At 36.9% G+C, this 15369-nt stretch overlaps 1 protein-coding gene across 3 annotated transcripts in view; it reads right to left on the bottom strand.

Moving 5' to 3' along the window:
• The window catches only part of LOC117419781 (plexin-A4), a 248524-nt gene extending 233631 nt beyond the window's left edge, over nt 1-14893 (bottom strand). For 2 of the 3 annotated variants that reach the window (XM_058985939.1, XM_058985938.1), the window contains exons 1-2: nt 14352-14893; nt 1132-2403 (exon numbers count right to left, since the gene is read on the bottom strand). In XM_058985939.1, the coding sequence (XP_058841922.1) occupies nt 1132-2298 (1167 nt within the window). In that variant the 5' untranslated portion in view covers nt 2299-2403; nt 14352-14893. The remainder of the gene's footprint in view (nt 1-1131; nt 2404-14351) is intronic. The other variant, XM_058985937.1, reaches the window with a different exon arrangement.
• Nucleotides 14894-15369: the final 476 nt, after the last annotated feature.

Below are 15369 nucleotides of genomic sequence, written 5' to 3'. Positions count from 1 at the left end.
ACTGACATACAGAATATAAAGTAGCACTCCGTAAACAAACAAGTTTTTAAAAAAACAATCTTCCTTTCTAGGGTCACAATCTTTAAAAATCTAATATCAGTTTCTGTCAACAATACATAGTGAAGTCAGTTTGGTAGACAATTTAATTTATATTCAACTATTCAAACTAGTTGTTTGTGGTGCAGTGTTTTCAATTTGACATCTAACTAAAACAACTTGAACCATACGGTGCACCTACTGTATTTGTATTCAATATTTTGAAATGGAATTGTCCTAGGAAAGCTCATTAACACTTAATATTTTTGTGACTTTTCTAATAAGCTTTGTTTCCACGGTGTATTACTTGATTCCATTAGAACACAAAACACAGGTGAATATTATTCCAATGTTCTTTAGAATTCTACCTACTTCATGAAGACATAAGCCCAACATGTGCTCCTGCAAGGGAGCCCAGCTCTTTTGTACAGCGGTATCGGTGCTCTGCTTCAACCTCCACCTGTGAGAAGCCCCTGCTTGCGGGAACCGAGGTTCACCACAACATATTGAGATTTTAAAAATCAATTCATAACATAAAATCACTCGTGGACGTCTGGTTCTTGGGACCAGAGAGAAGATGTGATGTACACTTGAAGCTTAATTTTGATCCCAGCTGATGTGTCACTTCTTAAGAAAGTAGTAAGTCTGTAGTTAAGATAAATGTCTACTGCCAGACTTAAACAGGATGGTAGCCATAGCTACAGCAGTTGCAGACAAGGTGATATTTCTAATGTTCTTTTATTTATTCCACTTGATTATCTGACCAAATGCAAGTCTGAAAAAATAATTTATAGAGTAACTGTCTATCGTACTTTTCATTGAGCAGGGAACATCACTATATGCCAAAATACAGAATATTTTCTTTCTTAAAACAGGAGTTACAACTACATTATTAATAATGGCCTTTATTCCAATTAGAGCCCAGTCTGGGAACTGTAACTTAACATTAGCCCGGGGACCAGTGAATGCCTGACCTAAACTATAATGTAGCAGCATATTAACCTTAACTATTCAGGTCGTCCAAGTCATCAACTCTATACAGTCCTATAAATGTTTAGTAAAAAGGAGGAAAATGTATGATGGAGGGCAACTTACTGCACTGCTACAAGGAATATCCTTGACTTTAAGCCAGGCCAAATCCAAAGTTCCTTCTCCCTTGTAGCAAGACTGAAGTCTATCCTTAATTCGGTCATTAATGTTTTTTAGAACAAAGACACACAGGGCAGATTCCTCAGGAGACTTGATCCTCCGTTTCTGCCCTTTGGAGAAAATGGTGTATAGGACATCATCATCAGGACTGATGCCCAGTGACCTGGCTAAAATAGCACCAGCTTTAGACAAGTAGGCGGCCTGAAGTAACCGGTATTCAATTCCATTCTTCTCACAGCCAATAGGAACCTCAACATATGAATTAAATGCTGTGTCCTCTTTGCAGAGTCGAACCAGTTTGGATGTGTAGACCTGCTCCTTGGTGGTGGAACCAGTAGGACTCGTCATTTCCGGCTGCAGAGTCAAGAAGTAAACAAAGTTTCCACTGTTGAAACCATAGATGTAATATATGTCAAAGTCTGGAATAATAGTAAAAGTATCTGAAGGGATTTTGATCATGGAAGCCACAAACTCATCATGAAACACATAGGCAAACATCCCATCAGCTTCAGAGTTCCTGGTTAATTTCCTACTGGATATAGTAGGGAAATACTCTGGCTTACCATCAACAGCAGTGGCAATAAAAAGCTTATCATCGGAGTCCCTGTAGGAGACAATTACCCCAAACACTGAGGCACTGTCATTCACCCCAGACAGGTAGTGCTCCTTCTTATGGGATGGCTCCCCAAGCTTGAAGAGGTCTTCTAGTCTTAGCAGCTTGCAGATCCCCTGGTAAAGACCACCACACGCCAGCAACCTATTTTCTTTGTAATCTATCAACAGCATTTTGTTAATGTTGTTGGTTATGGTTAGTGGCTCATTGCAAGGCTGGACCACCTTTGGAGGATAACACTTAGGGTTGTCATCATCTGGTCCAGTTTCGTGGGTTGCCTGGACTTTCAAGTCACCTGAAAGTTTGTAGATTATATTTACAGCACCCAGGTAAACATTCCCATTTCTTACGTCCACAGCCAAGTGGTTGAAAGTCCATTCAGAATGGAAAGTGCTGAATTCCTTGTTGATGTGCACAGGTTGCCTAGAGGCAGATACAGTTGTTAGAACTGGCATGAAGTAAAATGTCAAACAAGTCAATTTCCACAGAACAGATGCCATTTCTACAATTTCAATACAATTTCTTTTCCCAGGATGAATTCTCAGTCCAACAGTTTTAACCAATCTTGACCCAAGGTTGTTCTTCCACTTGTAAGCATTGTAGACCTACAAAAGAGAGAAAAAAATGTATTAAGATAACATTTTATTTAATGTTTTAATTGTTTTCTTATACACTATGCGCCCCACATATAAATATACGAGTAATGAATCTGAATTATAGATTACCCAGTGTGTGATGGTGTGAAGTAGTGGCTTTTATTTCCCTACTGACCAAGTCATTTTTTTGTATTAATTAAAATATTCAAATAAATCTCAGCCAACAATTAAAACAATAAGTGACCACCAGAATATCTTTGTAGAAGGCTATCTAGGCTTAGTATTTCCTGTGTCAACTGTCTGATAAACACCTGTTTTTTTGCTTAAAGAATACAAAAACTGCGTCATTCAAATATTGAATCTCTGCCACTCGTTTTATTCATCATCTCAGGAGTACTACTCAATTTAGCACGGATGTCTTTATAACAAAAGTTGTAACCTTTATTGTTTATAAAATGTTTATAAGCCAAAGTGGGCCAACATAGTCTTCAAATGAATAACAGTGTCAGTACGACCCCATTGTTTATTTTTTTTAAATTATTTTCTCCCCAATTTGAAATGCCCAATAATTTTTTTTAGGCTCAGCTCACCGCTACCACCCCTGCGCTGACTCGGGAGGGGCGAAGATGAACACACGCTGTCCTCCGAAGCGTGTGCCGTCAGCCGCCCGCTTCTTTACACTCTGCAGACTCACCGTGCAGCCGCCTCAGAGCTACAGCGTCGGAGGACAATGCAGCTCTGGGAAGCTTACAGGCAAGCCCGCAGGCGCCCGGCCAGACTACAGGGGTCGCTGGTGCGCAGTGAGCCGAGGACACCCTGGCCGACCTAACCCTCCCTCCCCCCGGGCGATGCTCGGCCAATTGAGCGCCGCCCCGTGGGAGCTCCCGTCCACGGTCGGCTGTGGAATAGCCTGGACTCGAACTCGCGACATGTTTAATTAAGTAACAGCCAAAATTGTTTGTTTCAGACTTGTTAGAAAGTCTGTAACAAAACGGTTGATTTTATTGTCGACGTTGTAGATACTATTACTGAAGACACCCACCGTGCAGGTATCAAAGTCTATAAGCAAAACAAAAACATTAAAATACATTAGTTCTGCATTGTATAAAACCCAGCTGATTTTGCCAGTGCTTGTTAATCTATTGGGGGGGGGGTCAAGCACCACAGACGAGGTAATGGGACAAGGTCCAAAAAAAGTTTGAGAACTACTGCAATAGACAATAGTATATCTCAAATTGTCATCTTTTGTATGTGTTCTATACTTCTTTATAGAATAAAGCAGATTCACCAAAATAGCGCAGACAAAAAGTATGATACATGTTAGTTAAAATTCAAGTCTGTTCCATATGGGCAAATGCTTTTTCAATGGATTTTATCAGTGAGGAGTAAGGAGGCTCTGCATGCAACCTTCTTTTCTTATAATTGAGTTGCTCTTTAACATTAAAATGTGCATGCTACCATGACTTGAATCCCATATTTTTGGTGCACCTGTGAAAAGTTGCTGGATAGAATGGGAACTGAATGCTAGAACCCTTTATCTGGATCAAGACATTCCCAAAGCCAGATCTTGCATTGTCAATTTCAAAGTAAAATGAACAACTGAACAACTCTGTAGAATGCAGTAAAACAGCAAGAATATTTGTCCTTGAATCATTTATCAAACCAAGGAGACAATCCTGTTGCATTCATATACTAGAAATGAACGTAATGCTTACTCAGACAGGCTTGGGATTTGCTTCCAAGCCGTTTTGCATGTATTTGATGAGACAACACTTCAAGTCTTCAGAATCTTATTTGCCAGATTGAACCACCAAATGTCAGTATCAAGGAATCATGACCAGAAGTCAATCCATGTATCTGTTTTATAATTCATAAATATCCCTGAATGCATTTATCGTTCATCAGCTTCAAGCATCTACTTTACAACAAATGTGGGGAGTACAGTCAGTCAATGCAACAGGCCTTATAGGAGAGGCACCTGCATTTCACCAGTGGTGAAAAAAAAGACATGTATTAATTAGCATAGAAAATTCCTACTAGGTACTGTATCTTTAAAATGAACCACATTAGCTCTCATTTATCTTTGTACTGTATGTCTGTCTTTGTTGTTTTAATTACATTCTTCACCACACACTGAATATTCCATTTCCTAAAACGTGTCTTGTTCAAACATAGTATTTATTTACAAAAACAAGGAGCTGACACTTCCAGCCTCTTTTAATGCCTTAAAACACTGGATAGGAGGATGATGTACCCCTGGCAGGAAAAGTAATTTCATCTCCCAACATATTATTGTCCTAGATTGTTTTATATTACATTTGTTAGCCAGACATATCATTAAGCAGCATTATGAATTGGAATTCATTTTTGTTGTTGGTTTTTCGTTTTGTGAAGGATATGCTGTTCAAGTAAGGCCAGTTAACTTTGTTAGTGAGCTACCTTCATTTAGATCACAACACTATCTACAGCCATATCCACTACATCAAAAAAAAAAAAAAAATACAAAATGAGTGCTTTCCTTTAACTAAACATGCAACCAAAGTTTTAAAAAAAAAACTGACTAAAACAGACATCCCAATCAAATGAGTGGTAGAAGTTACATCTCTGATGAAAGAAAATCTGAGCCATTTGCATTTGCTGAACCCTGCTTCTACAACACAACACTTCACTTGATACCAATGAAATTCTTTCAAGAACAAATTACATGAACATTTCTAACTAGGAAAAACCAAATGAGATGCATTATCTCATTTAGAGTGCTGGGCTGCTGGAGGCATCACAAATTATTGCAACAGCAACATAAATGCAGAGCAAAACAGACACAGACAAGAACACAAAAATATCGCTCTTAAAAACTCAAACCGTCCGAGGACGGGAGCTCCCAGGTAGACAAGTTAATAAAGAGGGGCAGGCAGTGTATAGAGACTATTGTATATAACGTACCTAATTACAAAAAAGCATTCTCAAAATAACTCAAGAGCAAGATTTTAGAATAGAGCCCAACACAGTTTATCTCCTGTTTTTTTTTTGTTTTTTTTTGTGGTTGAACTGTACATCAGGCCCAATGGAATTTCCCAAAATCCATTCGATAGACTATTTTGTCCAGCTGCTGTGTACATGTCTTTCAGGTTATCATATCTGATGGGTTCACTAGAATGTTTCCCCCCCCCCCCCACTACACTGCTCTTTACTTCCCCACAGGTGGTAGTGTCAACCCAGCAACAAAACCTACAGAAACAGAAGCAAGCATGGCTTTGCATTTATAGGAGGCAGTGTGATCCAGTGGTTAAAGTCCAGGGCTTGTAACCAGAATGTCCCCAGTTCAAATCCCACCTCTGCCACTGACTGACGCACTGTGTGACCCTGAGCAAATCACTTAACCTCCTTGTGCTCCATCCTGCGGATGAGATGTTAAATCAATGTCCTATTGTGACTCTGCATAGTTCACATAATGCACAGTTCACAGCATACCTCTGGAAAGCGCTTTGTGATGGTGGTCCACTATAAAAAGGTGCTGTATACAAGATATTATTATTATTATTATTATTTAAAATGCCTGGTAAAATACTACTTTGGATTAAAATCTAATATGATGCGAAATGTTGTACATTTTGGTAACATAAAAATCAATTGACAGATAGCAGAAAAAGGACACCAACATTGCTTTTGTTATCCTCAGAAACAAAAACTGTACAAGAATCTTAGAAACATACATCCTTTCCTGCCAGGACTACAAATACAAAATCTGAGCCATAAGTAATATAAAAAAGAAGCAGATCAACCCACAACCTACGGTACCTATATGTGTATTTAAGAAGTCCCATATGGAAGGGCGAGCAAACAGACCCCTTTTATTTCCACTCCAAAGTGTGTCACTCGTATATCCAAGCAGTTCCATGGGATCCCCTTTGGACAGGGATATGCATACTTAGTTGAGGATAATATTCTTACCATTACATTATCTACTCAAAGAAAATATTAGTTTATTTGTTTCTCATTAACATACACTCTTTTCCCTAAACATTTATCCCAGAGATATTTTAAATCTACAGTGGAACTGCACTATTTGTTAAACACACTCAGTGATACATTACTGTCAAACTCCAGTTCACTTCCATTCCTCGTTTTATTTATATAGATTTTTTGAAGTTATTCACATTATAAAAAACACTTAAACGTCTCTTCAGCTCAATATCTGAATTGCTCTTTAATTAGCATCCCCATTGTTGAAAACATATTCTGGTACATACAATAACCATGCTTTATAAGTATTTAAATACAAAGTGCAGTCTTTTTTTTTTATATTAACAATTCAGTCTTTTTTACTAGTCGTACCACCTGTTTTCAATTTATATCAACACTTCTTTGCAATACCAGTCATTGATTCATATTATCAGCTTTTTTTTTTTTTTACACTAATAACCCACAAAAGCAGCTTCAGGTAACTACACGAGCATCTATAAATAGCCGATACTGTTTTCTAGTAGGAAGTCACTTTTTCTTAAGGCAGTTTTAAAGTTAGCATAACAACAACTCGGATCGCTAACCTAAAATCAGATGCAAAGAACATATTCCTGCAAAAGATTGAAAAGCTACAGTTTTTTTTTTTTTGAATGGGCGGTGGCGGGGACGGGTGTTAGATAGCTTACTGTGGAAAAATCAACTGGCAGTCATACAACACACATACATAAAGCAACAAGACACATTGCCTAGCATTACAATCTAGATCTTGTGCCTGACCAATATGGAAGGTGACAGGACGCAAATGGACTGAACATCTTGTTCAGAACGATATAAATCTCTCAGTACAGCCAAACATTTGATCAAATGTTAAAAATGAATACTATAGGGGATTCACTTTTAAGTAGCAACATAAAACGATATCCCAAACCACTCCATTTATAAAAAGCAACAGCAAGATCACAAATAGGTTATATATAAAATAATGAACACATTATTAAACCAGTCCCATCTTTGTTATTCATGGTTCTATTTTTAGAGGCCAGTGGAAACTGATCTATCTATAAGAATCCATGTGTAGCACAAGGGCTACTGTACCAACTGCTGAACCCTAGAAGCACAAGAACTAAAAGGATTCTCAGACAAATACCGCACATATTAAAAAAAGAAAAAAAATCAAAAAATCAAAGATTGATAGACACTATTTCAAACTACACATAGGTTCAGGTATGATAATTTCACATGGGTATTCATATTGGTCTAGGGATTTGACTAAAGATTAAATAGCCTAAGTTTGAACCCCAGGCAGCTCTTCATCCGTTGACTTCCTTGCACTTGACTTTATATCCATAGCCATAAACTATAATAATATATTTGTGTTCAACAAGTTGCTAGTATGCTTCCAAGAAACCAAATGGAATTTTAAGACAGACTCCTGAATTCATCTGCAGCAAAGATATGAATTAGATCCGTATACTCAAATAAGCAAATAAAAATCCAGTTTTCTAAAAGGTCACTGTTAAATTACTCAAAAGTTGCCCCAGCACTTATGAAACAGTGAATACTAGTGTCTTATTGCCAACTTACATAGAGAACAAAAAACTACCAAAAGGACAAATGTTTCACCTACTCCAAACACATTTACAAGGCTTTCTGTATCACTCCAGTAGTAAGACTACATAAGCACAGAAAAAATGTGCTTAATATAAAATAGGCCAACACCTGGATATTTGGCTTATTGAGCCAAGGTAGGTAGACTGGAGGGGGGGAGGGTGTTGGCAGAGGGTATTCCACTGTGTCAGGCTGCCAGAAACATAAGATCACAGACGGAGACCAGAAAATCCAACCACAGGATGGACACTACAGTCCAATACAATTACCTGATAAACAGAGTATTAATGACTTTAAATCAAGGGCATTGGACTCAGCGTTTTATTGTGTAGTTCATACGTTGTCACTCATTTCCAAATGTGAATGGTTTAAGCATGTTAATTGCCTGGCTTGTTACTCAAGAGCTTTTTGTTGGCACTGTACCATATGTTTGATGTGTGTTCATGCTCACATGTAATTGTGTATGCCGAAAGCTTACTGCCAGCTATATTTAAATACAACAGCATTCTAGACACTATTTGTGTGCTGAAACCAACCTGTTAAAATGGTCCAAATCACTACCATGCTGCAATTTGTATTCTTTTGACAGCGTAGTATAAAATGAAACAACGGAGTGTGCAGAACTGAACATATCTATTGGTATTGCTAACATATTAATGTATTACTTTTATGCAAGATACTGGCCATGTGCTGTATTTGTTTATTGTACCTTTAAATGTATGTATATGTATTGCATTTATTCCAGTTGTAGTATATCTTTGTTCTATAAAACATGCATTATATTATATGCAACAATTACTGTTCAATAAAAATTATAAACAAGAAAAAAAATGGTCAACTGGGTTTCTCATTTGCATATCATTGCACAAGTAAAAGTCTCTGCTGAATACAGAATTTATTTTTCATTTATGTCAATTCAACATACAGTATAATAGATTTGATTTATATACTTTTGTTACTATTTCATTTCTTACTACTTTTTTTTTTTTTTTTTTTAAATCTGCTTGCGTGTTGTTGCAATCCAGCAGTACAACAAGTTTGGGTCTATTCATTGCCTAACAGTAATTTTAACTTAATAATTAAGTGGCATAACACTTCTTTAAAACTGCATTTAAACTGTGTTCATTCAGCAAACTGAATGTACTTGTTCAGTATTTGGTTTGCAATTCAGACAAAAAAGTTATTTCAGGTCTACAAAAAAAAAAAAAAAAAGCATTTAAGAGTGTGCTACAAATACCTGAAATGCTCAGGTGTAACTGCTGTTGAATCCTATGTGCACGACAATATGTCTGGAAGGACCAAGCAGTTCATAATACACCTGCAATTAAATCGAATCCTCCTTTTACACACCGATTGTAATCCGGTAATTCGATCTTTCAAATTAATGCATTATACATTCCCAGAAAAAATAAAAACAAAATTAGTTATGTGTTAATGATCCTTTTCTTATCCAGAGTGGTGCCTGACAATGCGGTGACATAACCTCTAAGGTCTACAGATTCTGGTACAGTATGTAACTACTGACCGATACTTTTCTTATTTTTTTTTAACAGATGAAAGTATAAACAGATAAAGTGCTGGGATTTAAATGGACGGTGTTGCACCTCCAAACATAACATGTGTATTGTTGGCCAAGCAAGGAATTGACAGTGCTATTATTGCTAGATTTCAAAAAGGAACCAAAGCAGTAACGTTTTACATACACACATTATATCTATCTATCTATCTATCTATCTATCTCCCAGTTATCGAATACAGAAACTGTTCATATCCATGAGTTGTGACAACATTTCCAGTTTCAGTGCAGCTTAAATCTAGACTAGAATAAAAAAGCCCTGTTTTTACTTGCTTGGTATATTCTCTGAAGACAGTCTTTGTGATGGCTTAATCTTACCTTGAGGGTCTGAAAACCTGTTGGAGGCTGATTGGCTCAGTTCAGTGTCACAGACATAAAATATCATTCATACAATCTTTTTTTTTTATATAGTTTGCTGCAAAATAAGGAAATGACTAAGAAAGCTAACTTCTTTTTTATTGTTTCGCTGCAACACAATAATGTGCTGGCACAGATCCAGTGTCATAACTTTCTTTCCCTACTGGCAAAACATACTGCGATGGACTACTGTACGAGACAGAATTATCAGCTCTGCTGGAGAAGAGCTCTTTCGCTTATCTTATAGGACGCTCAACTTCCGACCAAGGGGTGAGCAGTTCAGTTCATCTCCTGCCATACATTAGTCATAATAAAGAATTATCTCTGGTTGCTTCATCCTAGTGCCCATTAGATTGGCCGGTCTTTTCTATCTGCCACCAGTCTTCTGCTATTTTTGATGCTCATGACACACTGCTAATTTACTTTTATCAAAGCAGAAAACTGAGCTGCGGGTCAGATCCCATTTCCTTACACTGGCACCGTGATGCTCTGAGGTCGTCACTGGAAGCAGCCAGGCTTAAAACAAACTGTCAGACACCTAGGGACCACTGCTGATGTGGCCAACACAAACTGCCACCAGCTACCTGGATGACAAGATGCAGGGTTAAAAAAGGATACACAATTTCTGCTTCTAAAGGAATATATTAGAGGCAAGTCCAAATATTCAAGTAATCAGTTATCCTAAATACAATTATTGCTTGAATACTTTGCTCAAGTTTCAAATGCTCATTAATTTCTAAAACAAACAGAAAAATGCGCCAACTCATCCGCAAAAAGTTGGCAGGTATTTTTGAGAGAGGAGGAAGTTACTACAATTGTCAGCTCACTGATAACTGACAGGAGGTGGACACACTTCATTACCTAGCTCTGTCATTGGCTAAGGGAGTACATAAGCAGTGAAAATGGCATCTTTTAAAAAAAAAAAAAAAAAAAAAAAAAAAAAAAAAAAAAAAACGTGTGCTAGTATTTTTTATTTATTTTTTTTTTTTTTTATATAAACGAGACCACCGTGCAATGAGCACAAGTATTTCACATTGTAAATCAACAAGTTAAATGCTCTGTCATTTAAAATGCAAGCACACATCTGCTACTTTGGAAGAAAACACGAAAGTGACAAAAAACAAACAAGCATTGCATATTTTACTGTGCTCAGTGGTCGGGCTGAAAAAAAAAATAATTGGGTGTTTAATTTGGATTTTGACTGCAAACTACCCGGGCAATGTTAAGCCTTTGTTGTTTGAGTTCTGCTGTTATCTATCTCCTATCGGCCTGATTGTGGAATCAGACTTTCTTTTTTTTTTTTTAAATTTAGTCGTTGCCAATTAGTTTTTATTATTTTCTCCCCAATTTGAAATGCCCAATTATTTTTTAGGCTCAGCTCACCGCTACCACCCCTGCGCTGACTCGGGAGGGGCGAAGATGAACACACGCTGTCCTCCGAAGCGTGTGCCATCAGCCGCCCGCTTCTTTACACACTGCGAACTCACCGTGCAGCCGCCTCACAGCTACAGCGTCGGAGGACAACGCAGCTCTGGGCAGCTTACAGGCAAGCCCGCAGGCGCCCAGCCAGACTACAGGGGTCGCTGGTGCGCGGTGAGACGAGGACACCCTGACCGACCTAACCCTCCCTCCCCCCGGGCGACGCACGGCCAATTGAGCGCCGCCCCTTGGAAGCTCCCGTCCACGGTCGGCTGTGGAACAGCCTGGACTCGAACTCACGACGTCCAGACTATAGAGCGCATCCTGCACTCTAGCGAGTGCTTTTTTACTGGATGCGACACTCGGGAGCCCCGAATCAGACTTTTTTAAAATGATTATTATATTATGGAATCAGCAAGTACAGGTACAGTACATCTATGGTCTATATTATAGCATAGATGTTATTGAGCAAACACATTTTGTTGTGCTTTGTTAGTAAGCAGTTGTGTTTTATACGAGTCATCAAAGGGTGTTACAAAAGCAGTTGAAATTTTTGAAGGTCCTTTTTACAAAGTTCTGCTTTTTATAGTTAAAACCCCTCTGCTGTGTATTCTTATTTCTTACTTATAGTTTAAATCATTTTTTACTTTGAATACATTATATGCCTTAGATGTTTCTTGGCTGTTACTGTTGATGTATTTATCTACATGTCCCTATGTGTGGTTGCTGCTAATATGTTTTAAGGACCTCTGAGTAATTAGAGGTTGAGTATTCAGGTATTCGAAACTTTTATTCTTGGTATATTCGAATATCATCTAATCCAAAATTCCCACCCCTAATATTATTTATTTATTTATATATATATATATATATATATATATATATATATATATATATATATATATATATATATATATATATATATATATATATATATATATATTAGTTGTTATAAATCAATATTCACCAAATTTTTACTGGAGTTTATCAAGTTTTCTTTTTTTTTTTTCTTTTTTTTTTTTAATGCTGAAAGTAACATTGATATAACAATAGTTAATTTGTCTAAATGTCTATTCCTATATGATCGTACCTAATAAAGGAATATATAATAGACAACTTAAGTGTGTAATTACTATGTCTATAATACAGATTAATTCAGAAAAATTCATATTTAATAAGCATACATAAATATTGTCATGTATTTGGCAAACAATAGTTAAGGCACATCAAGAGCTATAGTTGTACAGTTCAGTGTACTAGAAATAAAATAATGAATTGCAGCTTCATATGAATAATCTCAGATCTTTCTTGGAAGAAAGTACATAAAGAATTTGATATCCAATCAGAATGTTTCTAATCACTTTGAGTTACTGTAGCTCAGCAACATTTCAGTATAAAACAATGAATCATGAAACCCATTATTATATACTGAACCACACGGTGTCCTAGGTTCCAAATACAACCATTTGTGTTCAGTCATTATATGAAGCATTTCATGTTCTTTACTTAATTTCGTAACCCTTAAGTATGAATATTTACTCCTCTAATTGCACCTCTTTTAGCTTTGCAATCTAACCTGATTTACCGTTACTTGTAATAACGTCATACTTAGGTATTTTTATAAACACAAATATCTTCGTGTTTGTTTGTTTACTGTAGACTGCATTCTTACGGATATACTGGATCATGATTGCCGTTGATTGAATGAAAAGGCTGCTGCAGTTGACACAATTGAGTGCACCGATTTAAAAACTTCACCTGCATTACGGCACATGGAGGAATTGCTTCGACGAATCATACTGCTAAAATGACCATTTCTTACTCGTTAAAATGGCTTTTCTAATAGCAACACTTTAAAAATCAATATAAAACAGAACTGGATCTCATATTTTGTGTAATTTACTACTTCAGTACTAATTGGTGCTATTTTCATACAGTATAGTGGTATGATTTATATTGTGCGTTGACAGGTTAAATTATCAGTAAATATTACTCAATTTCTGCCCACTCATGGGGAAAAGGCAAATAGCAAATATTACATTGTTTGCACAATTCTTCAACATATAATACATACATTATACTCAATGGTGACCGAAAGAATGCACACGTTTCAATACTGGCAGCGTGCTTGGGTTTTTCCAGTAATGTGCATTTACCTGCATCTGTGTGTGAATTGCAAGAACGTATTGCGCATTAAACAAAATCGCACTAGTAATAATAAAAAAAAAAACTATTTATTTTGAGAGGTAAAGGTCTTCTATCGGTACTGTTCTAAAATAATCACACACACGTGAGTCCCCTGTACGTCTCAAGGACTAAAAAAGCCAGTCACCAAAACAGCATAAAAGTGGGTACAGTACACAAAACATGCCTAAATAATAATAATAATAATAATAATATTAATAATATTTAAAAAACACATTATGCTATACAGTATAGTGTTCATACCCCACAGCAATAAACACTCACCGCACCACTGCAAATCATTATACAATACAGTATTACGGTGTTACAAAGAGCTTCGGTTCATGAACCTTTCTTAAAAAACAGATCAATTTAATCTACGTTTAAAAAGGAGTTAATATATTCTGCATCAAGTAGCACCAATATGAGCTGCTGTAAACGTACAATAACGTATCCCGTATCATTATCATCATCCCTCCGGGGACCAGGTACAGTCCACACCAGACCAATTCACACTTCAATATCCGACATGCAAGGGCTTGAAAAAAAAAAAAAAAAACTCCTTCCATGCATTTAAACAAACAATTTTACACATGGTTTTTCAGTCTTTACTAAGAGAACATTGCTCAGATCAGATACGAAAGGCATCACAAATTAATTGCGAGTGTTGTTGTAAAATTGTCAACGAGACTTAAAATCCCCTACATTGTACATTGTCTGTAGACGGAAGACATGTGTAATAACACTATGTAAATACTAAGACATGCAACATGACTGATATAACAATGATCAGCCTACAATTTAGTAAATTGTAGGTGTGAAAAATAATAAATCCTCCTCTGACCCTTACCTGTAATTGCTGATTTTTCCCACTTCACTGCAGCCGCATTGGCACTGCAGATGGTGTGTATACGGGAATCCGAATTCACCAATACTCCAAAATTGCAGTTAAGATCTGTGAAAAAACGAAAACGTTCTGAAAACTATCCAGCATCTCCGCTACATACACATTTCCCCTTTGTCTTTTCGTAATCTGTAAAAACCTGTCCGATGCAATTTTAGCTGCAGATCTCCATCTACGCGCTGATCAGCGAGTCCTTCTTCCACAACTATACCGCGCTTAGTACTCTCAACCCCGGCTTCCTCAATCAGCTCCCTACCCTCTAACAACCTTTAAAGACGTAGCAGTGCAGAAAGATTCTGAAATTGTTGCGTTTGGGGCAAATGTCTTGGTATTTCGACTGGTCTGTATCTTAAGGTGCTGAGTAGCTGTGTAAACTTCACAGGTTCACAGCTGACACCAAGTGTTGTGATTTGAATTGATGTTTTGCCAGACCAAAGACGTGCTGCCTACACGCCCCGAGCCCTCCACTGATTCTACTCCATAGTGATATATCTAGAAACTAGACGCTGATTGGGCTAATTGTAAAATTTCATTGCCAGCAATCAGAAAGCACTGTTTCAGTGAATGAGCTACATATGCTGCACCTTGAAGACTGCAGTTTTTTTTTGTTTTTTTTTTTAAATGTTTATATAAAGTACTAGCGCGATAGGTATTAATGATGCTAATTGAAGTTCAGAAGGAAACACAATCCAAGTCAGTTTTATTGTACGGTAAGAAATGTGTGTCTTGCTTTTTTTTCTCTTCCCAGAATGAGAAAAACGTGTTGCAAACAGTACAGATCATTTGTACCATTTATATGATATTAATTATTTTCCCAGACAATCTCATTAATGGTGGTTTATTTAGCCGACCTTTGCCTGTAGGAATAGAACACTTTGAGTGTTATAAAAACTGTGCATGTGATTCGTGAATACTAAAGTTGCTTTTCAGATCAGAAAAAACTCGGCAATAATGATAAATAATA

The sequence above is a fragment of the Acipenser ruthenus genome, chromosome 14 (assembly GCF_902713425.1).
Source record: "Acipenser ruthenus chromosome 14, fAciRut3.2 maternal haplotype, whole genome shotgun sequence".
NCBI classification, from domain to species: domain Eukaryota; kingdom Metazoa; phylum Chordata; class Actinopteri; order Acipenseriformes; family Acipenseridae; genus Acipenser; species Acipenser ruthenus.
The sequence above is the reverse complement of the archived record's forward strand: the minus strand, read 5'-3'. Positions and strand labels throughout refer to the sequence as shown.